Genomic DNA, 25,963 nt, shown 5'->3' with positions numbered 1-25,963 from the left:
TTACAGTCTTGCTTCCTGGGTTACCTTCATCTGAGCAGCTGCTCGCACCAGCCTGTGTGCGTTCTCCCCCCACAGCCTGTCCCCTCGTCCATCCGTCTGTCCCCCTCCTCCCGGAATGAATTCTTTTGCTTTTGTAGAACTTCTGCTCCCCAGGTGGGTCCTTTTGAGCTTGCACGTCTCTCTTTTATTTATTTATTTTTACCCACAGGCTTATTCCGTGTGCACCATTGTTTGAATTGTCATGAATTTTGGATTTTATTCCAGAGAGTCAAAGGCATGTTTTCAGCTGAACAGACCAAATGAAGTAAAAAGCTCCATCCTCCTTTTACTTTTATTCTCATTACCCGTCCCAGTGGGGAGGGTGAGTAAAGAATGCATCCTCTAGATCCTGAAAGAATTTCTGATATTCATTCTTTTTCCATAAGATACAGAGCTTAATCCTTTCTTTAGACATTTTCTTTTTTTCTAAATAAACAGGGCCTAATTGGAAAAAGCTGAGAGAGCTAAGCAGAAAAGAATAGAAAACATTTACTGAGCTTGGAAGTGCATATTGAATACTGCAGGAAATTTGCATATGGATTACTTTGGTGAAAAAAATAGAAACATTCTCAGCCCATTAGTTACTGTGATGGACTCCCACTGACTAAAATCCAAGTACTTTTGCCTTGTTTTCTCCAACTGTTCTTTTCTGTAATCATTTCTCTTTAACCACAGGGCAGCTATTCTGTTCCTGCACTTTGTATGAGGGAAAAGAAAAAAAAAAAAATAAGGAACATAGCTGTGTCTAGAATATGAGCAGGCTACCTCTGGTTTAATACTGGAACATTGTCCTGTTATTTCTCAGCTTTGCAGGAGGGTCGTCCCTTTACCAGAGGGGGCTTCTGAGTCACATTTCCAGCTCTACAGTCGAGTAAAGCGCCAACCCTTAACATTCTTCCTTGGTGCCTCAGTTTCTCCAAATGCTCCTACACATGGAAGATGTTTGCAGATAATGGAGACGGGGTGGGGGGGGAGAATCAATGAATATTTATAAAAGTAAGTTGAGTCCCCGGAATATCAGATCCCACAGAAATTCAAAGCATAATTAAGGTAGGGAGAACAGATTAGTGTTAAATGTATGTGTGAAACACATTTTACATTTCCTTCCAACAAAGACTGAATTTAATTTACTCCAAGTGAGGAGGAGAAAAAAGGGAAAAAAATGGTATTGTGAATTAGGGTTCTAAATTTGGATTTTGATATGTTGATTGGTGTACTACAGACATAAAGCCACATGTTGGCTTTTCAGCAAGTGCCTGTGCATGTGTGTGTGCGCGCGCACACACACCGGAAGTAGAAAAGGCGTCTCCGTACTGAACAAATGTAATTACCATCGTCAGTGCGCCTCCAGAAGAGCCACGTCAAGTGCTAGCAGAAGAATTGTTATCAAAAACATATTTAAAACTATTTATCTTTAATCCATAAAAGAATATATATGGATTGTGGTGTGAAGCAAGACCGTGTTTACAAAGAGACATTCAGACGTTGCCTGCAGAAAATGCCTACATTATTATGTCCCTGTTTGAGAAAACGACCCAAACTCTGTCACATTATCAAGAAATCATTGAATGTTAAGATAGGGAAGTTGGTGTAAAAGGTCAAATTATCAATAACCATTTCAGCCCATTTTCGGGCTTTCACAGTGACTTAGCAACTTGAACAAGGATCTGTGTAACGTTGATCACAGGAATGGAAAGAAATCCTAATAAAAGGGACCACTCTGTGTTTTAGAAACACCTAAATGCTGCATATGCACGAATTTCTCCAAAGAACTAGAAAAAAGACAAATATTCTCGAAACTGTTTATCGTAAAAAGAATGCCCCCTAGAAAATTCAAGTTCATTTTTTTTCTGATGACGTTCCCTTGACACGAGTGAAGCTCCCACTGCGATAGTAAAGACATGGCTATATTTTCTAGCAAGATAAATAGTTCATCAGAGAATATGCGGAGTACAGACCCCAGGTCCCAGAGAAAACCAAGAAATGGTGGGCCTTCTTCCCTTCCAAGCAGACATCCATGTGTATTGCTAAACCAGGAACTACCTAAACGGTAATCACAGTGTGGGGCTTTTTAACGCACGATAAATAAGATTCACGTGGAGGAAAGGCTGGTTTGGGTTGTCCCTCTGGCCTCCTGGGACCTGACCTTATAAAGCAGGGCCTGAGGACAAGCAGCATCAAGGATCTCTTGGGGTTTTTTTTTTTTAGGTGAGTAGACTCTCCGGCCCCAACCCAGACCTACCCAGTCAGAGATCTGTGAGTGATTTCCTCAGGAGATTTGTGTGCACGTTAAAGCCTGAGAAGCATTGTCCTCGCAAACACTTGTTATATGATTGTTTCAAGTCTTACTCATTGACTTTTGATCATTCCCTAAAGGATGATGGAGAGGAGCTTTGCCATTTGGGTGGTCTGACCTCATATTACACAGCAGTCCCAGATTTTGTCATTTTCATTTGCACCCAGCGAGCTCCAGGGACTACTCTAGGTTCCAGAAGCAGAGGGGTGGACAAGATAGATGCAGAATACGGGACGCAGACATTGACCAGATGATCCCTGACATTTTTATTGAATGGCATATGAGTAAATAATTATGAAGGAAATATACAGTGTGCAAAGAAAGTTCAAGCTGGGTGAGCTCATGATTGGATCCGGAAGATCAGAGAGTGCCATGGGACCCCCTGCAGGGGATGCTGCCCTTCTGAGGCTCCTGGTCCTGGGAGGGTGGGGGGCTCGACCTGGTGGACCCCATATAGGTGGAAGGGCAGCGAGGCCAACCGCCACCTCCCAGCAGTCAGATGGCCAGGAAAGTAGGACACCATTGCTGTTAAGCTAACTCTTTCCCCCTTGAATAAACATTTTTATTGGCCATATGATTTCAGTTTTTTGAGGTGCCAAAAAGCTTACATGGTTTGCTCAAATTAGAAAAATAATAAATACCACAAGTTCAGAGAACATGCAAACAAGAGCTCTAAACAGTGCAGTGGTTAGGGATCTGCCTTGTTGATTGTCCTTCTCCAAATTCTCTCCGTCTGGGGGGACCCCCTCCCCCTCTCGTCTTCAAGTCCTCCACAGGGTCCTCATCTGTCTCACTTGTGGCTGCAGCTGACCTCAGGTGTCCCAGGGGACAGGCCTCATGCTTCCTCCTCACCTTCCCTCCTTCCTTCTCTCTTTCCTGTTGACCTTGCTTTTCCATCTCAGACATTTCAAGTTTGAGTTGGATTTGCATATCTAACCTGCTAATTATACCAGTTACTCCCAAGGCTTCTGCATTCTAAAAAGAAGTCTGAAACTGACCCCTTTCATTAAAGTCAGTGTCAGTTTACCCTGAACTTTGGAGCTATGGAGACAAATATATTTCTTTTCTTTTCTTCTTCTTCTTTTTTTTTTTTTTTTCAAATCTCATAAATGTATTTTTTTAAAGGCCAGCTGCCAAGAACTGTATTTTTCAGGTCCCAAACGCTCATGTTTCTGGTCATGTTTTTCTGTAGTACAGCATACATTCTTTAACTAAATACTACTTTCGAAAGATCAAAAGAAGGACTCCCTGCTTTCATTTTGTTCTTGGCTGTAGCTCATGGATGTCTATTTTTTTTTTCTTCTTAATTTACGAAAAGCTTTCCTTCCCTCAGAAGAAAAAGAAGTGGCTTTGTGGATCATAAAGAGATCATTAGCGTTTACTAACACAGTCTGTTCTTAAGTTGCTTTACCACCACGTCTTTTCGGTATTATTTACTGAGCAGCTGAAATAATTGGGCTTTGAATTTTCAGATTACTATAAAGCAAGACCTATTGTCACTTATTGCTGGGAATAATTGTACCATATGTATTTAGTGAAGCTATTTATTCATCTCCCTGGTGAATAACTTTGTCAAAATGAGTTGAGATATTTCTGTGTGTGCATTTGGAATCTAGAAAACATTTGCATTTCATATAGCACTCAGAAATTATAGAGGACTTCACAAATATTTTTTTTCCCTCCAGACCTGAGGGTCTGTTGAGATCTACTCATCTTTTATTATTCCCCGTTGTTTGTTAGAACAAGCACCATGCTTATGAGTGTACAGTTTTTCTGAGTAGATTTTAAACCCTAGAAACATAGTTTTAAAAAAGAGAAAGGAAGGAAGGGAGGGAAAGAAGGCATTATAATGTAAATAACTTGCGTTTTAGTGTAGAAGAACTCTTTTGTCCATTATTCAACAAATCTGCATCGAGAGCTTACTGTGCGAGGTAGGGCATCATGAAGAGGCCCAGGCTGGCCCCTTGTCCCAAAGGAGCTCACATTCCATGAGGCTGTTCTAGAAGAGGGAAACTAAACCTAAGCTTGGGGACAGAGAATGTATTCCTGAAAAAGGGATATTTCAGCTAAGCTGTAAGAGATGAGGAGGATTTACCCAGGCAAATAGGAAGAAAACATTTCCTAGGCAAAGGAAATAGCATGCGCAAATGCCCTGAGGTAAGAAAGGTCATGGCACCTTTGAGGAACTGAAAGACCAGTGTGGACGAAGCAGAGGGATGGCGGGGAAGGAGGATGCGGCGAAGAAGACGAGATCAGAGGGCGGGCAAGAACCAGATCCAGCAGGACATTGTCAGCCACAACTAGGCTTTGGTCTTCTTCTGAAACGTATGGGAGACCTTTGAAGAACGTAACGCAGGAGAGTTACATGATCAGATTTCCTGTTTTCAGAAGAGAGCTTTGGTAGCACTGTGGAGACTAGCTGGGGCTGGGGGAGAGGGGAACGGGTGGACCTAGTAGGAACGTATTCAAGTAGACCAAGTGGGAGAGGGTGGCTTAGAGCATAGAAGTCAAATGTTGATGGAGAGAAATAGGCATGTTTGAGAGAGACTTGTGAGGACTTGGAGAGTAGACACGGGTGTGGGAAAGAGGGAGAGGTCAAGGATCATGGCCAGACTCTGGGCCTACACGGCTGGGTGAATGGGGGGCCGGGAGTGAAGACTCTGGGGGAAAGGCCATTGTTCAGTGTTGGAATTCACTCTGGGGTGTCTGTCAGCCATCAGTATGACTGACTAGGTAGTGGGCCTGGAGCGCCGAGGAGAGGTCTAGGCCAGGTTGAACAGTAGCCATGTGCCTTCTGATGGGACAGGGGTTCTGATGTGACGTGCGAAGGAAAATAGTAAAATGAACTGTTCTCTCTTTCTTGAGGAATTTTGCTCCAGAGGGAGTCAGAAGCACTACAGCGAATATTTGCACCATTGATAAATTGGTAGTAAACACAGGGACCCCTTCATTTGATGAAATGAGCAAGCATTTACGCCATAAGGTATTTTGTTGTTTGCCACCTTGAGGTCCTCGTAGAATACTCAGGTTGACTGTTTCATGTCAGGTGTCACAAAAGAAGATCAGAACCAAGAATATAAGGCTTACAGTACTTTTCAGTCATCACTAATGACTGCACTCTGTGCTCTAAATTCGGCGAGAATTATTGGTATAATTTGGGATGGCTGACCCTATTCACTACAGTGAATTTAAACTGCTAATATTTTTCACTTTGTAAGGAAACAAAAGAAAAAAAAATGTGTTTGGATTCCTTCCAAGACACGCTTCTTTCTTTATCTCTTTGACCTTTTGAGAAGTAACATTCCCTTGGAGTTACATGGAGGAAAAACTTGGTTAAATAATTGAACCAGAAGGCCGTGTTCTAGCTATGGCACTGCCGCTTACCAGCTGTGCGACTTTATCAAGTCGCTCAACCTTTCTAGGCCTCAATTCCCTTTACTTGTAAAATAGGGAGAAAAGTCTAGGAAATGTGATCACATAAAAGATGATAATAATAATGGCTAACTATTTTTGGAAAACTTACCGCGTGCTAATTAAATTCTTCCCTGTCAGGATTACTGGCTCTGTAAGATGGCCGGAGAGAGAAAATAAAGGAAGACACGTGTCTTAGAAACATCATGTTTCACTCATTTTTTTTAATTCTTTGCCGTATAAGAAATAATAGAAGTTTAAATTTAATGAAAAGGCTGTCCTGAATAATTACACCAATATTCTCATCACATTAGTACACCTGAGATGATCCACGTCCACCCCAAGCTTGACAGTTTTGGACAGAATTTTATGTAGACTTGTCATTGGTATAATTTGGGATGGCCGATCAATGGAGTCAGGTTCCAAAGAGAGAGGGTAGAAGTTGCATTCAGTGGAATAGTCAGGGGAATTAGGATTATGATTCTTAGGCGGAGTATTTTCTTAAGAATTACAGGGATCTTAAAACTCAGTGTATGCATACAGCGATTGCATATCTTGTGGGTCACGAAGCCTAAACGCTCATGATTGGAAAGGGCGAATGGATTTAGTGACGACTGCTTGCCCGTGGGTGAACGAAGGGATAATGAAGAAGGGCCAAGGCCCCTTTCTCAACGAAGAGGGGAGAAGGCCCAGAGGGGGGTAGGTAATTTACAGTCAGAACAAGGAAGGAGAAGAGCGAGCGGAAGGCACGGCAGACCTCGGCACCTGCTGTCTGCCAGTCAGGTGTGTGCTGGGAAGGCCACGTGGAAAAGCTCAGCTGTGAAAGGAAGACTGGAGGCGATGCGTTTTGGAAGCAAGCAAGGGAGTGGCTTTGATGAAGCAATGCGGGCTGTCACAGAAGGTCGTCAGCCCGAGGACCCTGAAGCTGCCGTGCGACACGCTGAGCTCACACCTTGGTAATGGCTGCTGGGGCTAATGCAAGGTTCGAGTTCCATTATTTCCATATCTGCTGCTTTTTTTTTTCTAAGCAGCCAGACACAGATGACTTTTAGCAAGTACAGAATTTATATTTAAGCAGTGCATAATGAAACTCGACGGCTTTTTGTTGAGAAAAGCACAGTGTCAGGAAAATATCCCTATCACTCTCTTCCCCCCTGTCACAGTGGTGGAAGTTTTACATTTGAAAGTGAAAAGGCTTAAGATATAATTTTTTAATCCCATCTTTCCTGCCCACTTGCATCTCTTCCAAAGCTTGTCAGGGCCAGATCTAGAATAGTAAGAGCCATTAAAAATTTGGCATCTTGCACTCTGTTTTTTGGAATAGACTCAGTGTGGGCCAATTTATGGTAAATTATTCTCTTCGTGTGTGAATTTCCTTTTCTCTCTTGGCAAATTCATGCTTGCCTCTACACCCCTGCACACAGATCTTAAACACACACATTTATTACAGAATCTGTGTGGGCTCTGTGTGTAAGTGTTAAAGTGTGTGCCCATGGCTGTACCCACAAGTGCATATGCACATATTTGCACCTATGTGCTTATATGATAGCAAATTGACTTAAACAGTTTGTCTTGGAGGTTTGTGTTGCTGTATGTATGTTAGCATACATTCTGTTGCAACCCGCAAACAGTTTCTCAGTCAAAAGATGACAGAATTCAGCAATCATTTTGGGAAACACCATAGTAAATAAATATATTGCTTAGCTCTGTTAAACCAAGCATGCCAATTCTTAATAAAACTGAAGGCAAGCAGTGGCATTTCTCGTCTTTGCAGTCAAAGACGATTACAGGGTAGCCAGCCCACTGCCACAGGGCAAGGCAGAGCCGAGGCCTTGCTGTGGCCCCTGTACTCTGAATACAGAGAGCTCGGGGGCTCCGCATCCTCGTCACCTGGGATCATATGAGGTGGTAGCATCTGCCTCCCATCCGGAGAGCTACAGGGTGGCGGCAGGCGGACGCGGGGAATCATGCGGAATCACTTGACCTGCTCTTTGGAGATACGTCACTCAGGGCAACTCAGGGCAAGGTCCCAAAGATCTTTTTTCCTTGCATGAGAAGCCCTGATGAGAGGCTCTTTCCTGGCCTATTTGAGAGCATGTTAGCTCAGCTTTTAAAGGGCAATTTAAAACAGCTTCTTTTCCTTTATGTATGAAGAAGGCACACATTTATGTGCCTTGAATTATTGCTAATAACGTGTTCCCAGTGGGTCTGTGTATGTTTAGCTCAAGTGTGGAAAAGGGTGTGGTAGGAAAACCGCTCACTCGCTTCGCGGGTATTGCTGCCTGTTTCTCAGAACATCGATAAAGAGGTCAGTGCGTCGCATACACACACACACACACACACACACACACACAATACAACCATATGTTGGTATTGGTATTGTTCCCCCACATGATCAGATATTAAAATAATTACATCTATATTTTCCAGTAGTTCTATAGAACATTCAAATCCGGCAGAACCCATAAATACGTTTTTATAGCTTTTGCAATGTTGATTATTTGATGTAATCCTTAACGCTAACTGGCCCTTCCCTAATTAAAAGTCCTTAATGAGCTTTACTACACAAGGAAGTCTAGGAAATCAATATGCTTTTTTTTTTTTTTTTTTTTACAAAGAGTTCATTCTCTCCATTTCGTTTAGCATTTATTTAGCAAATAATCTGCAGTCACTTGAGTATATGCCAAGCACTGTACCCAGTGCTGGTAATAAAAAGATTAATAAGACTCAGTCCCTTGTCCTCATAAAGCTCGCAGCCTGGTGGGGGAGACAAACACTCCAGTTAGCACGTGTTAGCAGGGCCATGGGCGAGGCGTGGTGGGCGTGTGGGGGGTGACCTTTTGTGCCCTGGTGAAAGCATGAAGGAAGGTGTCACAGAGGAGGTGACTCCAGGCTAGGGGTCAGTAGTGTGTCACCGGGCACAAGGACTTGCACATGCAGAGGCAGATGCAGAAAGGAGCACGCTGCTTAATTGAGGAACCGCAGCTGGCCTGGCCCGCCGCCCGGGGTGGGGGACCGAGAGGGGGAGCGGGCCTGACCGTGCATGTGCCCCGCCGATCTTCCCACCCCTGTTTTCCCCCTTCCCCTTCCTTTTGCTTAACTTAGTTGCCTTTTACTTCATCTGTCCCTCTCTGTCCCGAAAGACCTGAAACTTGAGCGACCTTTGAGGAAAAACTAGAGTTTTAGAGAATGTTTCTGACCTTAAAAAAAAGGGGGGTGAAAAATAATGCCTAAAATCCAAAGGCTGATCCCCCCACCTGTCAATTTCCTTATATAGTATATAGAAGTAATTTGGGGGTGTTGGAGCGGGCAGGGTCAGATTCCAGATTTACTCTGCAATTTGTCTGTCTCCCGGAATGCCCTGTGATTGCAGAGAAGGTAGCACAGGCCAATGTTTATCTCCTATCATCTGCAGAGCCTAATATAGTACCACATGTACAAGAAACTCATATCTCCCAGCCCCTTTGAGGAGAAGGGGCTGGGCCACTTGGTATACAGACGGGCACTGAGCGATTTGAACAACTGCCTTCTTGAACATAGTGTCGCAAAACATCTGAACGTTGCTTTTAGGTATACACGTTGTAGACGTACGGTGCTTGTGTGAGTCCATGTGTGTAGAATGATATATGACACGTGGAGATGAGAAACACAGATATGAAGGAAATTAGCTACTTTGATTTCTTTTAGGTATATTTACGCAGGACCAATTACAGGCCTTAAATATATTTGCTCTGCTGACGCGTAATCATACTGCATTTACTGAGATCTGACTGTGAACCTCGGTACATAACATGCTCTAGTGAATGTGTATTTGCAGATTGCATGAAATCAATGCTAATAATAACAGCAGACTCAGGCAGTGTACTTATTGTTATGTTTAAACAACCCCAGACAACCCTTTTCGTTATTTGCCTGCTCACAGAATAAGTATTTGCTTGAGATTATCGTTTTCTGGCATTGCTCTGACACAACATGAATAATATATGATACCTCATATTTGTTGACTAACTGGAGAGGGCCATATGATCTGACTTCAATCCCCATGTTGCACTGTGGGGTATGTACACTTTCTGATTGCAAATACAGTGGGATGAGGTCCCATTTGTCCTCAGCAAGTTTCAACTGTTATAAGCCAGACACTTGATAATTTCCATAAAAATTTAATATGGTTCAAATGTTGGCACAGAAATAACATACTTCTCTGTACATGGTCATGTGGCTTCTCGAAAACCTCATTTTCCATTTTTGGTTTCTAAGTTGTACCCTCATTCACTCTGCCACCCCTTGCAGAGTGGACCCTTTTGAGAATCCAATACTACCCATAACCCACAATGTTAAGAAGCAACGACTTGCTTAAGCCAGTAGGAAATACGTGTGCACTGCCCATTTAGGTAAAACTTTGTTTATGCACATTTCTTAATCAAAACCAAGAAGCCAGGAAGCTACATTTATGAGCTATTTAATAGATTCATTTTGTACACCAGAATAACCGGGAAAAACACGGTGATTGGGATCTCCTTATTACGGCTTAGGAAAACATTACAGAAAGGGTTTTATATTCATTCTACACAATTTGTAATGGTTCCAGAAGATCTGGATAAATGAGTACTGTCGGCCACTTCAGAACACCAGAGTGGCGTGCGCTGAAAGGCTGACTCATGAGCTCCAGGTGTGAAGCCTCTTCTCCCCTCTTGCTGCCTGAGCCAGTCCCATGGGCTGAGAAACGTCGGAGGCTGTAGTAGGAGATGCAAGTCCAAGTCTATTTAGGTATTTGGAATCTTTGGAAAATCAGTCCGGGGCGCACCGCTTTCTCTGACGTTCAGCGAATTCTCGAATGAAGCAGGGGTAGTAAGCGTACCAAGACTTGAACTAGTTTCCCAGTGAGGCCACTGGGTAGAACCGTTGAAAAACTATAAACTCAGGTATTACGTTTCAGCAACCAAAAGGAAACCCAGAAATCCCTTCTCTGTTGGTTAGGTTGTCCCATTACAGGTAAGAAGGTGATTAGACCGAAAACATGGAGAAAATCACAGAGCGAGCACATGAGGAGACCTCCTGAGCATCCTCACCCCAGAATTAGCAGTCTGCAGGAATCACCGGGAGGAAGGAACTCCCTATCGGTGTAGTGCATGCGTGAACTAGATACCTTGAAAAAGCCTCAAAACATTTGAATTATTTCCCTCTTCTCCCTTTACGTCACACTTGCTACAGACCGATATGGTGTAAATATTCAGAATTTGCGAGAGCATCCAGTGCTGGTAAGAATGCACCAGACGTGGAAACCACGGGGCCACACAAGGCAAGGTGCCTGTCCACGCGTGGATAGTGGCTGCAGGAGGAACGAAATCACACGGCCCCGTGGGCCTCCGCGGGCTTTCCGTTTTGTATCTTTCTCCCCTTTTTTCTTTTCTGACTGTTTTTTTTTTCCAGACAGCGCTTTCTTTTTTTTTTTCTTTTTTTAATATTTTATTTATTTTTGAGAGAGAGAGAGAGACAGCATGAGCAGGGGAGGATCAGAGAGAGAGGGAGGCACAGAATCTGAAACAGGCTCCAGGCTCTGAGCTGTCAGCACAGAGCCCGATGCGGGGCTTGAACCCACGAACCGTGTGATCATGACCTGAGCCGAAGTTGGACACTCAACCGACTGAGCCACCCAGGCGCCCCCAGACAGCGCTTTCTGTGATCTTCCCACCCTAAGTTTTAAAATTAGATTTTACTCTTCCACACTTTGAAGGATGAAGCTGCCATGGTTTGGTTCATTAAAAGCTATCCCTTTCTTTATTCTTGTATTCTTGCCCTAGTTCCTTTGTTTATTTTCTCTCTTCTTTAAAAAAAAATCCCATTGAGCTGGGTATTGTCAGCCTGAGGGTAGTTTAATGATCCCTAGAACTTGCTTTCTCAAAGGGTAATCTTGGAACAGTCACCATTTAAAAGTATCACCCAGGAGAGGTGGGGGGCACTATCTGAACAGATAGCTTGGTTGAATCCCGGAAGCAGATTTCTCACCTTAGCAGCTGTGTGAGGTGGCCCTTGGCGCTCCACTCCTTCTTCGGCCCTCTCTCTCATTTATACCCTTTACAGGTATGTCCATGATTCGAGTGGACTTGAACCCTTGATCTTACTCTGGAAGTCACCTTGACTGTATCCACAGCGTCAGACATATTTGCTAACCTTTCCACCAAAGCCTTTCGTCTCCGTTGTCTTTGAGCCGTAAGCAGCAGATGTAAGCTAGCCATAATTCTTAGGTCCATTCCCAGAGCTACCCATAGATCATAACATCAACCATCATTAATGGCATTAATTGGTCTTGACTGACGAAATTGTAAAAGCATATACCTCCAAGGGTCATAAACACTGCACCTTAATTGAAATCAAATGTATATTTTAAAAAACTTTTCCAGCATCCTAGACCCCTCTCTTTTTGGATTTTACTGACATTAGTGATGGTCTCGAAATCTGATCAGGAAAGGTTTGCTGTTATTAGCGCTTTGAATGCAAACTGGGCTTCTTAGTACTTGAAGTAGCTGATTAGGGGAGGGAGTAATATTCGACTTGATTATTGGTTACACATATGGAATAAATCCTATTTTAATGGTGTCTAATGAGCCTTTCATTTTCAGAACCTTACACAAAAGCCTCTAATAGAAAGGGAAAGTAATATTTCAAAGGTCATCTTAATACCACTTGATGTCAACAATCTGTAATCAAGCCAATATATATGGATGGTGATTATAGTCCAGTTGTGATCCTTTAAATATGAAATAATCTCCTAAATTAGCAAAGTGGTGTAAGCTGAGGTTCTCTGGGTTTGAGGCAATTTATACTTCTTAATTAAAGTTTGTTACTTGAAAACAGCCTCAGAGTTGGAAGTTTTTCTCTGAGTGAGGCTTCACACAATGCAGTATTTGCAAAACCCATGAGAGTTAAAGATCTGTCACTTACAGTTTCATGCATTGTTCTTCTACGCTCTGTAGAGCAACCGAAATGTGCAGATGGAAAGTGCTGGCTCCTTTTCCGTGCTTTTTCTCAACAGGGGAATGTAAGGGCTGCTAGAAACTGGAATGTTTGGCTGGTCAGGAGGCCACTGAGCGAACTCGTAGGCAATAGCCTCTTTCAGAAGCAGTATCTGCCTGACAGAAGATTCAAAAGTTGGGAATTTTAAATTTTTTTTTTAATGTTTTTTATTTATTTCTAGGAGAGAGAGAGAGAGAGAGAGAGACAGCATGAGCAGGGGAGGGTCAGAGAGAGAGGCAGTCACAGACTGAAACAGGCTCCAGGCTCTGAGCTGTCAGTCAGCACAGAGCCCGAGGCGGCGCTCGAACCCATGAACCACAAGATCATGACCTAAGCGAAAGTCGGACGCTTAACCAACTAAGCCACCCAGACGCCCCAAAAGTTGGGAATTTTTTTTTTTTTTTTTAAAGTTGGGAATTTTAAAGAATCTCTAGTACGAGCTTGGCATTCTGAAATTTTGTGCCATTTGCCATGTGACCAGGAAGAACCCGGCATTCCCCCAACAACAGAGATGTTCCTCTCCAGGCCAGGGCCGCTGCTGGTTCACGTAGCTCCCATCCGGATTAGAAGTGCATGAATTCTGCAAGACGCTTTACTTCTGTCGGGAGATTTTCCGAAGCAAGTGGACAGTGGTTATGATGTGGATGGCATTCACAGATATAGAGCGTCAGAATCTCCTGGAAGGCTTATCAACACTCAAATGGCTGGGCCCCCACCCCGGAGGTTCTATTCTGTACATCTGGGTGGGGCTGGGAATCTATATTTATTTTTAAAATTTTTAATGTTTATTTACTTGAGAGAGAGAGAGAGACAGAGACAGAGAATAAACAGGGGAGGGACAGAGAGAGAGGGAGACACGGAATCTGAAACAGGCTCCAGGCTCTGAGCTGTCAGCACAGAGCCCCACATGAGGCTCAAACCCACAAACTGTGAGATCACGACCTGAGCTGAAGTCTGATACTCAACCAACTGAGCCACCGAGGCGCCCCTGGGAATTCGTGAGAATCCCTGCTCAGGGTTCATCAGTGTGTAAGCTGTTGCTTCCATCTTTCCATGAGTCAAGTTCGAGTTTCATTCATACTGTCCCTCCCAGTGCCTAACACACATAGTGCCTCGCTCAGAGGGCTTGCCCAGTATTTGCTGGGGACAAAGGAAGAAGGTCATTTACATGTAATTAACTAGCATATCTCAGACCCCTCTGCCCCACCCCCACTCCCTCCCACGTGGCCATCCTGTATTTGTCTGTCTTTCACATTCTGTTTCCTCCTCCTGCTGCCCCCTCGGATCCTGAGAGTTTATCTCATCTCTTGTCGTTTTGCATGCTGCCTTGAACCACAGGGAACCCCGGGCTCCGTTGCCTGGTTCTAGTAGCCCTACAGCCAGTCGGGGAAGGAGAGGACCCGAGTGTGGTTTGTTGGTTACTTCGGTGTAAGCTGGTCACAAGCAGGCAGGTGATACTTAGATCTCAGGATGCACCTGGTACTTTAGAAGAAACTTGATGGGAAAGCATTTGGCTAAACCCAAGGAAACAGTCTTTCTGTGGTCCTTGCTTTTCTAGGTTTAGATGTTCATTCACAAGGCGAAACTCACTCATTAAAGATTTTAGAAAACATGAAATAAAAAAAGGAAAAGCAACATAATAATAAGGAAAAAGGCATCCATTTGCCCAGACACCCAAAGCATCCCGTTTTGGAGTATTTTGTAACAGTCTTTTATAGTTCTATCTAAATGTTAGTTTATTTTTAATGCATTTGCATTTAACTGAATTTATAAATCTAGGGGTAAAATTGCCCTGCGGGAAAGGAAATTCTTGTGTTGAATTACAGGGTTATTCTCATAATGAATGATAATGATTCATTACAAAATGGTTTGCCTTCAAGTATCATCCAGACACCATTAGTCAAATGAACGGCACCTCCTTCCCCTTTTGCAGATCTATTGGTGTGGCAAGTTCACTCAGGTGTGGTGCCCTCCAGCTGGCCGTGATGCCTTAGGTGCTAGGCCCTCCCCCCCACCAAGGAGGCGTTTGTCAATCTCGGTGCCTGACTCTATGAGTTTGGGGTTCATGGTTTCAAGTGAATTTTTTCACCAAGAGTGAGTGGGTGGTATGTATTATGAGCCCCTGAGTCCAAGAAATTGCCTTTTTCTTGCCTTTTATTCATACAACCCAGTGGGGACAAACCCCTTCACTGTTAATCTTTTCCCCTGAAAATACAATGTAACCCTAGTGCGGGTACCGCAGACACTATTGCCTTCCAGCCTCTCCTGCTGCCGGGGAGGCATCTGAGACCAGCTGGATTTTCATGATTTTGTAGGTGATCTTGTGGTTGTCATTTTCTGTCTAGGCGCTCCTAGTTTCCTCCATCTTTGCTCTTTAAACATGGTCATAATGTTCGGAGATGCAAGAGATTCCGAGATGCAAGTCACTTTTCACTCCTGTCTTGGAATGCCGTGAGCCGCTTGGTCTTAGATCGCTGCTGCTGTTAATAGTAATAATAGCAATTCATTGATTTTCACTGGATGTTTTACTGAACATTTAACAGGAGAGAGCGTGGAAACCCCAGTCTAACATCCAGTTGATGTGCGATCAGGCAGACGGTCCAAATTAGCTCTAGGATGTGTTTGAGATCCCTCTGGTCACTCTGCGGTAAGTCAGGGGTCTTGTGTGTCTGCTGTTTGGAGAAACCTCATTCATCTGTTCTGAAGTGCTTCTCCAACCCCATGCAGCCTTACCTCTGACCAGCATCTGGGACGACTGGACGAGAGGGTGGGGGCTGGGGCCTCCCTGGGTTTAGGTCTGTAGCCCGGTGCTGGCCCCAGAACAGCATCTCTCCTACAAAAGAGCCATGCCGGGAACTAGACTGCAGGCTTGAGGGGTCCATGACCACAAGCTCATCTCAGACCCCACTATGGTCCACTGGGTGACTCCTGGTCAGGTCAGCTGAGCTCTGGCACTTTGCTCCAAGTCATCATGCAGAGAGAACCTTCAAAACAGAGGTTTGGCCAGGAGAGGCCTCTTAGCCATGAATTGGGTGTCAGCATCGAGCCCCTTTATTCTTGGATTTGACCCACTTGAAAACCCACAGAAGTAAGCCACTTAAGTCCTTGGTCCGTCCCGAGCAGTGTGTCATCATATGCCTTCCACTCTGTTGAAAAAGCACTGGCTTCATCAGCAAATCCTCTTCTGTTCAGGCTAAATTTATTTTTATGTGAAATCGAAATCAGGAAAACACCAAAATTATTTTAAGCAAAATATCAAAATTGAAATAAACCAACATATGTCTGTGAAACATGTATAACTCTCAATCAAGCGTAAGTGCAACTTTCATAAATTTCTTAAAATACTCCAGCACGCAAAATCTGGACGACTTCAATAGATGGAGTTATGACATGTCTGCTTATCCTTTCTCCTCAGTTCATCCTTCACTTAAAGATGAAATCTCAAATAGCCAGAGCCTGGCCAGCTCTGGATCATCCCTTCCCAATTCCCCGTGCTCCATCATCTCTCATAATGAGTGAGAGAACCGAGGAATTTTATAAAATGCTGTATGGTAAGGTGAAGTAACACCTGCTGGTTTTGAATGGAAACCATCCTGAACTTACCTTCTTTACTCCTCTTCTGCCCTTTCCCCCAACCCGCCACGTTTCTCTCTGAGAAATGAGGTCTTTTGATCGCTTGAAACACACTAGGCTTTGTTCTGGTACCTTTTCCATATTTCTACATTTCCTTTGCAGTGGGAACTCAAATGGGATTCAAATTGTCAGAGTGGCATCAGTGTTCTGGGGCTTGGCAGCGAAGAGAGAGTCCAAGGGAATGTGCCCACCTCACATTTATGCTTCCTTTACAGGCTTTCTCTAACACGCCCTCTTTATTAGACGGCCACCTCCAGACTGGACTCCCTTTGAGCCTCTTAACTAAGAGCTGTTATTTTACCCACAGAAGACATGAAGCAAATAGTACCATCAATAAATATTATTGACAAACCAGTAAAGCATTTCTTGAAATCTCCAGCCTTTCATTTTCAGTTCCTCTCTTCATGAACTAGGTAACAACATTTCTTAGAAAAATAAAAATAAGTAGAACTATCACTTTATTTGGAAACTGTTCCCAGCGCTTAAATGAATTGTGTTCAAGTTCCTCTTTTAAAAAGAATGCTAAAAAGACTTCATCTCATTAGGCTTGGCATCACAGTGGACATGAACAGTCACTCTTTGGGGAGTTGAAAAACTCCTTGAGGTGGTTCAGGAAGTTTATGACCATTAACGATTCCAAGAAAACACGCCATTTTCGTCTTGGACCCTCAGGTCTCCAGCTCACCTTTATTCTCATACATCACTTTGATTTTTTTTCTGTTGTTGTTAGTTTATTAGTTGTCAAAAGTTTCTTCCTTCCTGGTTCCTTCCATTTAGAGCAATTTGGAAATGGAAAAGTGTGTTAATTTTTTCATAAGCCTTTAAGACACGCATTTACTGTATTTTTATTAACTGAGCCAGATGGTTCACAGCAAATTTTCTCTGACATAAGTAATCACAGAAATCAGGTTGGGACCCAGATCTGGTATGGAAAGTGGCATGTATATTAGTGGAAAAATGCAGTTCACATAAATATGTGGATATTTTTAGAAGTAATATTTGTTACTGTTTGGATTTCATTTTATTTTATTATTTTTGTGTTTTGGTTCAGGCTAAATACACACTAAGGACCTTTTTTTTTCTTTCCTGTCCCCCAGACCCAAACATTCAAGCTCCTTCTCAACAGCTAAAACTTGTTTTCTTTTTGCAGTTTGAAGGTTGCAAGAAGGCCTTTTCAAGGCTTGAGAATCTCAAGATTCACTTGCGGAGCCACACAGGCGAGAAGCCCTATCTGTGCCAGCACCCCGGCTGTCAGAAGGCGTTCAGTAACTCCAGCGACCGAGCCAAGCACCAGAGGACACACGTGGACACTGTAAGGACCGCAGGGGTGTTCCGGCGTCCTGCCCCGAGCCCTGGTGTGCGGAAGCGCCCGTCTGATAGTGGGACGGTGAAGGTGTTCACTTTGTGGTCTGCAGATGATAGGGGCAGTGCCAAGGGCAGCCGTGGAACCTTGGTAAAGGTCCAGAACGGGCCCTGTCTGGCTCTTTCCTCATTTTTCTATAGTCACAGGTTCCCCTAAATATCACAACCCCCTGAGACAGAGGCGTTCCTTGACTGCCTGTGCGTACAAAGCAGAGGCATTCCGGGGCGTCATATAGCAGATTTTAGTACAGAGAATGACTGTGAAGATTGGGCATTATAATAAGTATTCAAATATCGAGATGCTAAAATAGATAATATCTACTATTGCTAGATATGAAGCTGTTTTGGGGGGTGTTTGGTTTGGTTTTGGTTTTTTTACCTTGGTTCTTTTCTCTTTGACCTAAGAACTTTGAGGCTGGCATGGTTACTGGGTGAGTCTGACCATTCCCTTTAAGAGAAACCACCTGGCATTTTCACCTTCGGGGTGATCTGCAAAGAATCCACAAATCTTTCCCCGGGGTTAAGTTTCCTCATGCCTCCCGTGTGATAACAGCCACAGATCCATGTACAGAGCCCCCATGAGAACGATTGATGGCTGTTATTACGCCTTAACCCTCTCAGCGCTGTTAGCGTTTTGCTCACTTTCTGAGACTCTCTTATTTTCTCAGTTCTGTTGATTGTCCTCCTTTGCGTTTCTCAAGTTCTGAGGCCACGTGGACTCTGTGCGGTTTCACTTCACTTAACAAAGCCATCAGGATGGATGTCTCATACACATCACAGAGCTCTTATCCCACGTTCTTGCAAATAATATATTCATGACAGTACTTTTTCAGTGTTAATGTTCCGATGTCTATTATTAAACTACACCAGAATTTGAATTTTGAAAAGATACTGTTATTTCTACACACCTTCTCATACATATTTAAGATTCTTCTGATGTTATAGTTGACATATTTATTAAATTTTATATTAGTTTCTATTAGTCATATTGATAGAAGTCGTTTTAGCTATATGTCACATAACCTTTCTAAACAGAATTATCTCCTAATACACATAAATGTGATGGTTTGCCTGGTAAATAGCTGAAATATAATCAGAGCAATAGGGGTGCAGGATAGCCCCATTCTGCTCTAGCTGAATTGAATTCTGTGATTTTAGGACGACCAGAGTGGAATATGAAATGAATAAATTTGGTGAGTAGCAGGATTTTGAAAGGTAGAAATAGGGGAAAAAAGAATAAATTATGTTAAAATGCCCTATTTTGAATGTCTAAAATGGTCTTGGTAGAATCTAATAAATTTTCCAATTTGTCATTAAACTTTATCATGGAAGAATGAGCATTCACGAGACAAGATTGTCTCCAGAAATTGCCTCCCCTCTAGCTGGTTATCTGTAGTTTTGTAAGAACTATTGTAAGCCTAAGTGTTAGGCTCTTACAATACCCTTTTTTACGCGGAGCTAATTTTAGCTAATCAGACTATGAGCATTTTCTAAAATCATTTTGGAATTTTTTTTTAAATCACTTTCTAAAACTTTTGAGGAAAGCTACCACAGATAATAATTTCATGATTCAGTTCAATGCAAGTAGCTTTTTAAACCCAGCTATTTTTATTTTTTTTAAATACCTCTCTCTTAAATCTTCTAAAACCATCGTTCTTCCTTTAAGATGAAACCTAGCTCCTGTTTAAATTTTTATTGCGTTAAATGAATTGGTAAGTTCTTTTTTAATTGTGCAGAAATTAAACATTTGTTTTAAAAAGCAAACTGGAGCTGCTTGAAGAATGTATTATTTAAATTTAGGCCCCCATTTCCTTTCATTAAGCACTCCGTATGCTAATGCTGTCAGAATGTTGGATAAAGTTTCTTTCTTCCACTCAGGGGATTCTTCTAGGAAAATGATTTTTCCCAAGTTCAAAATTCCAACCCTGAAAAGTTTTATTAACTTATTGCTCTGTTAGCATCGTACTGTCTAAACAGGGGAAATGATTTTACAGCGCTATGGAAAATATAGTTTAATAAAGTATAGCCTGCCATTTAAAGCTTAGGTAACCTGAGATCAGATTACCAGTATACCCGTCCCCTTTGGACTAGCCTGACATTGCTATTTTGGCATACTGATCCCAGGTGACTGACAGCAGGTGAGAGAGGGAAGGCCAGCTGGGAGGGATGTTTCAAGAATATCTCAAAATCAAATACGAAATGACATTACCCATTCCTTTTCTTTTCAGCCCAAATATTAGTGACCGTGGTAATAATAGCGTGATTGGTTTATATAACGTGTAAATGTTCCCAGCGTTTTTTTACATGCAACGTCTCCTCTAGTGCTTAGAATGCGATTTTATGTGGTCACAACATGACTGCTAATAAAGATATTTGCTGGGTGCTCTCCTAAAGCCAGGGCAAGTTTGGGAAGACTATGGCCAGAACGCTGTGCGAACCCAGAAGGGATTCCCAGGTGAAAGAATCCCTCTGTTTACCCAAGGGAAACACATTGGCTGGTGGCTTCAGCCCCTGTTGGCTCACCATTTGCAGGCACTGGGATATGGAGAGACTGGTCCATCCATTGCTCATTGTCAGTGTTCTTGTCTATAATGCAGTGCTCAGCACGCCATGACACCATAGGACCTGTGGGGCGATTCAGTCAGTCAGTCAGTCAAGGAACAGAAATCAAACTTAGAATTCAAGTTGGGAGTGTCAAACTAAATTATATCTTCATGACTTTACCTTGTGCTTGGAATTAAAAATGGCAAAAACAAAGAAGCAAAGCATAAATATGCCCAGTGGGGTAATAATCCACATATATGTCGTCATGTGCGTGTTGAGCATATATGTGGAAGCAGGAGCAAAGTATAAACAATTTTTTTTTTAATGATTTTTTTTCTTTTTGGTTGATAGAAGAGGAGGTTCCTAGAGCGAGAATCCTATTTTAGGGGCAGGGTTTCCCTTCTCCTCCTTACATTTCAAATAACGTGGGCACAACTCCAATTAATGTCACCTACTGAGGTACAAAGTCGATGAGTGACTATAAGCTGTGACTTACTCGGTTTATCTTGTGATTTCTTATTTAGTCCTTTGAGTAAACAGAGAGTTCCACTTTATTCCATAACTTAAAAGCCAATGCTCTCGAATCCTTGCTATAATTCTGTTATTACAGCAGGAATAGATGCTAAACATTGAACTGATATATAGTGTGCTCCCATCCATTCATTCATTGTTAATAATTATATTCCAATTACCAGGGGTGCAAAAATTAAAAAGATTCTAGACTCAGCCTTAGGCTCTATACCTCACATCTCAGGAGCCTGGAGGTATTGGAAGTAGCCAAAACTTGTGTTCTCATAATACTCAGCCAGGGGCTTATGCGTGTAACCCAGCTGAGCACCCCCCCCCCCCCCGGCTTAATAAGATCAATGTTTCTCTGGGTGAGTTTGCATGTGTCTGTTGTGTGAAACCTGTGCTCTCTCACTCACTTTCCACTAACCCTCCCTTTTAATTCTCTGCTTCTCTCTTTCTGAATCAGGTTTCCTCTGAAATATTCCCAGTCTTTTCTGGACTTTTCTGCAGCTTCTTAAAACTGAACTCTTAGAGAATGTGTGTTTCCTAGTTTCTGACAGTACCTGAGATTGTTTGCAGGGGAACATAACTGTAAGTATGACCAGAGACGCTGGCTAATGATTTCCACATCCAGAAATGCCATAAGAGCTTTTGGGGGAAGAGCACACCCCTAACGCGGTCTCCTTGTTGCTTGGAAAGTTGACTCTCCCCTTTGCCTTGATGCAAACTTACTGGGCTTTCTAATGAAAATGCAGAAGTATTACCCAGCAGTTCACATCAGGCAGTTGGTCACAGTTCATGCTCTGAAGTCAGTACTCTGGAGTAAATCTCCCCCGGTTTCCTTTATGATTTAACTACAGCTGTTGTTTTTTGTTTTTGTTTTTTTCTTTTCTTTCTCATTTAGAAACCTTATGCTTGTCAAATTCCAGGATGCACCAAACGCTACACAGACCCAAGTTCCCTAAGAAAGCATGTGAAGGCACATTCTTCCAAAGATCAACAAGCGAGAAAAAAGGTAACTTCAAAAGAGGGTATATCCAGCCAGGAAAGGCACATTTAAATTACTCTTGCAGTACTGGCACCTTGTGTAGGGTATTGGAATCCTCCGACTTCTCAAGGTGTTTGCATGCATGAGACTCTCTGAGGGGGAACGTCTTCCCTGAAGCAGTGGCAGTGCTGTGGTTTGTATAGCGCATACAACCAGATAGGAATTTCTGGGGAAGGCCTGTATAATAAGAAGCAGAGGAAATTAGTGAAAGTCACCTACCCGGAGAATAACAAAAGACTTTTATGGAAACTAAGTCCAAATAGCTAAAGAAAATTGAATTGGGAAAAACAGCACAACAAAAACCCTTTCTGGAGATAAGTGCTTTTTCATAAAATATCAGTTGGCCAAAACCCTGTCAGTTCTGATGGAGAAGGTGGGTGCATCTCGAAGATGAGTAAGTACAGAGCATCCCTCCCGTTAAGCTTAGGGAAAAACACGTTTCTTAACAGGTGCTGCGTATGGAAATCCGAGAGGGGAATTGAATCTAAAATGACTTTGATACTGGTGAGGAATTAACGTGGTTTTTTCAAAGCACAGAGAAATCATAGTGTTTCGGATTTGGGAGAAATGTTAAAGATCAACCAGCCCCTCTCTCTCTCTCTCTCTCTCTCCCTCTTTCTCTTGACCTCATGAGATCTCTAGCAAGTGGTTAGCCCCGTGGTGACAAGGAGCTTAGCAGCTTTCAAGGCTCTTCCCAATAATTGAGTTCCTAACTTTTTGGATCAAGTACCTTCTGACCATGGCAGAAAACCACCTTGAGCTGACCTTAGCTTTTTGAGTGTCTAATTTGTGTTGAGATGGTCCCTGATTCATTGAAGGGCCCTTCGTAACAAATTTAAGGGAAGTTTAAGATTCAACTTACTCCAAGTTCTTTAACCCCGTGATGTGATTGAACCCCGCAGCCCTGGTGTTCAGGTCACCATGGCTTCTCCTTAACTAGAATTGGGCATTCTTTCCTGGTTTATAGGGATTTAACGCTTTTATGTTGGGAAATGCTGTGTAGTCTTTTTTTTACTTGAGGGTTTTCTTCCTTGAGAGGTATTAGCAAAATGCCAGTTGAGGGCTCGTGTATGGAAGGAATTTGACCTCTTCCCCGTGAGTTAGAAAAACGCCCGGTTGGAAGGATTTGATAGATGCCCTTAATTGTATACAAACCACTCTTGTAAGCCAGCTGTTAAAATCTTTTTTTTCTATAAATGTCTTCTATTGGAATAAACGGATAACAGATGATCATTCAACGTGCACTGAAGATGTTCCTATTTTGTAGAAGAGTAAGGAGCTGCTAAGTGAATTAATAATACGAAGTTGTAAGAAGGATAACTTAATATTTGGACAACACCAACGTTGGCATACTGTGTTGCCGGACCATGGTCTACTGGCTTTTGTCGGTATCTCTGTGTGTGTCTTGTGAACATGAAGGGCTAAGTTGTCTTGTTTAAAAAACAAGAACAAAACAGGGGCACTTGGGTGGCTCAGTTGGTTAAGCATCCGACTTTGGCTCAGGTCATGATCTCCCAGTTCATGAGTTCGAGCCCCGTGTCAGGCTCTGTGCTGACAGCTCAGCGCCTGGAGTCTGCTTCAGATTCTGTGTCTCCCTCTGTCCGACCCTCCCCTGCTTGTGCTCTGTCTCTCTCTCTCTCTCTGAATCAAAAATTTTTAAAAATTAAAAAACAAAACAAAAACCTTCTAGCAAGTTTTTTTCTCTTAAATCTGACCATCCACCTCCTAATAGTTGTCTGAAAGGTGTGGTGTTTTACCGTATGAGGCACCTTCACGGAGAGGAACTCTTGCGACAGACAAGAGGGAGTATAAGTCCCACATCCAAACAGATGAGCACCACATTTGATATTCAACTTACAAAGGTCACCTAGGTTGACAGTAGGTCTGGAAACCTAATGAGATATTTTCAGAGCTTATTAATTAATTGATTTCTCTTGTTCAAACGTGGTCTGTCTCCACCTCTGTATAAAGGAAGCATCGTTTGGACTGTGTGAAAGAATATTGAAGCACTAGTTTAAAAAGAGAAAACCAGACCCTGAGACTACAAAGGAGACATTCACGGACAATTTGTGCAGCCAGCCTCCATCAGTGAGGCAGTATCATCACCTGACATCAGATATTGCGGTATTCTCTTCATTTTGTCTCACGTAAAACGAGGCACTCTGTGGTGATTTGGCTTCGGGGTGCACCCTGTTTCCTACAAACGGGTGAACTGATTTGGCTGCATTTCACTGCCAGACCTTAGTGACCTGTCTTTTTAATCTGAAGATTTTTAAAATCTGTTGTAAATCAGTGACAAGTTAATCTGTGAAAATTAAAATGATGAAAGTTGCTCCATCCAATAAAAAGAGGAAATGCCACTCCCGGGAGAAGCGGCGTGAATTCACCTGAAATCAGCCAATCCCTGTTTTCAAACCTCGTGCTGGTATTCTGGTGTGTAATATTTACACGGTGTACACCGTCGTTACTAGACCTTGGAGAGATCCTAATTGCTAACTCACATCAGTGCTTGGTATTTGAAATATTTCCTGGCAGCAATAATAAAATGTAAAAAAAAAAGAAGAAGAAGAAGAAGTAAGAAACAATAAACCTTTTAAGGCAGAATTAAGATTATTTACGACTTTAATTAAAAATTGAAAACTGGCATCATTTCAAAAACGCCTTTACAAAAATGTGAATTCATCAAAAATAACCATAAAAATTCCAAGGTGATAAAGGCACAGCAGAGTAATGGTCCCAGCCCTAGGGAATTGTTTTGTTGAAAAGAGTAAAACCCTTTTCTGTCACACCCTGTTAGTCATGGACTCGTTTAATATACCCTGCCTGCCTGCTTGCCTCTAATCCTCTTTTTAACCTCCCCCTAGACACTAAATGACATTATTTCGGTCTTAGCGTTGCCTGCTTTATGAGGCCCTGCTCTGAAATGCGGGCCTGTGAGAAGGCTCCCCGAGCCCTAAGACGGATGTGGATCATGTGGCAGAGACCGCATGAGCGATGCCCTGGCCGTGGGCCTGGGCCCCTTCCCCACACCTGTTGGATCCTACTGCAGACCAAGAACCTGAGATCTGAGCTAAATATCATTCAAGCCACAAAGAGGAAACAGGAGAAGGGCGGGACGAGGCTCTTCTGCAAAGGAATCGGGATGATTGGGCTCATTGCATGCAGAGAGTAACTTCCCTCTTCGCCTCGTGCGTGCACACACCCACTCACTCCATCAGCCGAGAACAGACTTCTTCCACGGAGGTGCCTTCCGGACCTCGAGTCCGTTACATAGAGAGCCCCGCAGAGAAGCGAGTAGCCAGACACTCAGGTCACCAGTGACGGTCTCCGGCGAGAACAGACATAGCCCGCAGAGCCAGAGGCAGAGCGTGTCCTTCAGTTCTGCCTGCTGCTGAGTGGCAGATAAGAGAAAACCAAGGCAATAAGCCACTTGAAACTTCCCTCAAGGCTGTGAGCTTTATCAGAACGTTTCATTTGCACCCTGGCGGTGCCCTAAGTGCTGGTGGGGCGGGGGGGTCCCTTTACCTCTGGCTTGTCCTCGACATAAACTTTTTAAAGCAAATGAAAAAGAATGCGGGGCCAGAGTCAGATGGCATGAAATGTGTCATCCGTTTCGCAGCTCCTGGCTGTGAGTGGTTAAACTTTGCTTAACGTTCACCTTCGGCCCCCCCCGCTCGATGACTTTCAACGTTGCAACCTTTGCACAGGCTGTCGTCAACCCAGCCCGGCGTCCGAAATGTGGGCCAACCCAACATGCACCTGTGTTCCCTACTTAAGAGGTCAGCTCTGGAGACTAGCTCTCCGCCTAAGGCAGAGCGGCTTAGGGACACCCCCTCTGCTGGGAGACCTGGCAGGTTCTCTGGAGTCTCTTCAGAGCCACCCCCCCGTCCCCCCGCCATACACACACAGACTCAAACCCAAAAGGATTCCGTTAAGCGCCGCAGAGCTCACCCTGCTTTGTGCGAATGTTGGAATCTTCAAAAGCGGTGTGAAAAAATCCGTTTCCCGACATGGAGGCCCGTGTTACAGTAGCTGGTGAGGCCCACTTTCTACCAGCTGTTTTCTGTACGTCTGCCAGGCGCGGGCATGCTGGGGGGGGGGGGGGG

General features: G+C 43.3%; 1 protein-coding gene across 1 annotated transcript in view; it reads left to right on the top strand.

The window, feature by feature from the left end:
• Positions 1–25,963, top strand: part of GLIS3 (GLIS family zinc finger 3) — a 443,619-nt gene that overhangs the window by 328,744 nt on the left and 88,912 nt on the right. Inside the window, exons 5-6 of the mRNA XM_039230793.1 lie at positions 17,544–17,705; positions 21,714–21,824. Coding sequence (XP_039086724.1) covers positions 17,544–17,705; positions 21,714–21,824 — 273 coding nt within the window. The remainder of the gene's footprint in view (positions 1–17,543; positions 17,706–21,713; positions 21,825–25,963) is intronic.

The sequence above is a fragment of the Hyaena hyaena genome, unplaced genomic scaffold (genome assembly GCF_003009895.1).
Source record: "Hyaena hyaena isolate Hyena2069 unplaced genomic scaffold, ASM300989v1 scaffold_51, whole genome shotgun sequence".
Taxonomy (NCBI): Eukaryota; Metazoa; Chordata; class Mammalia; order Carnivora; family Hyaenidae; genus Hyaena; species Hyaena hyaena.
The sequence above is the reverse complement of the archived record's forward strand: the minus strand, read 5'-3'. Positions and strand labels throughout refer to the sequence as shown.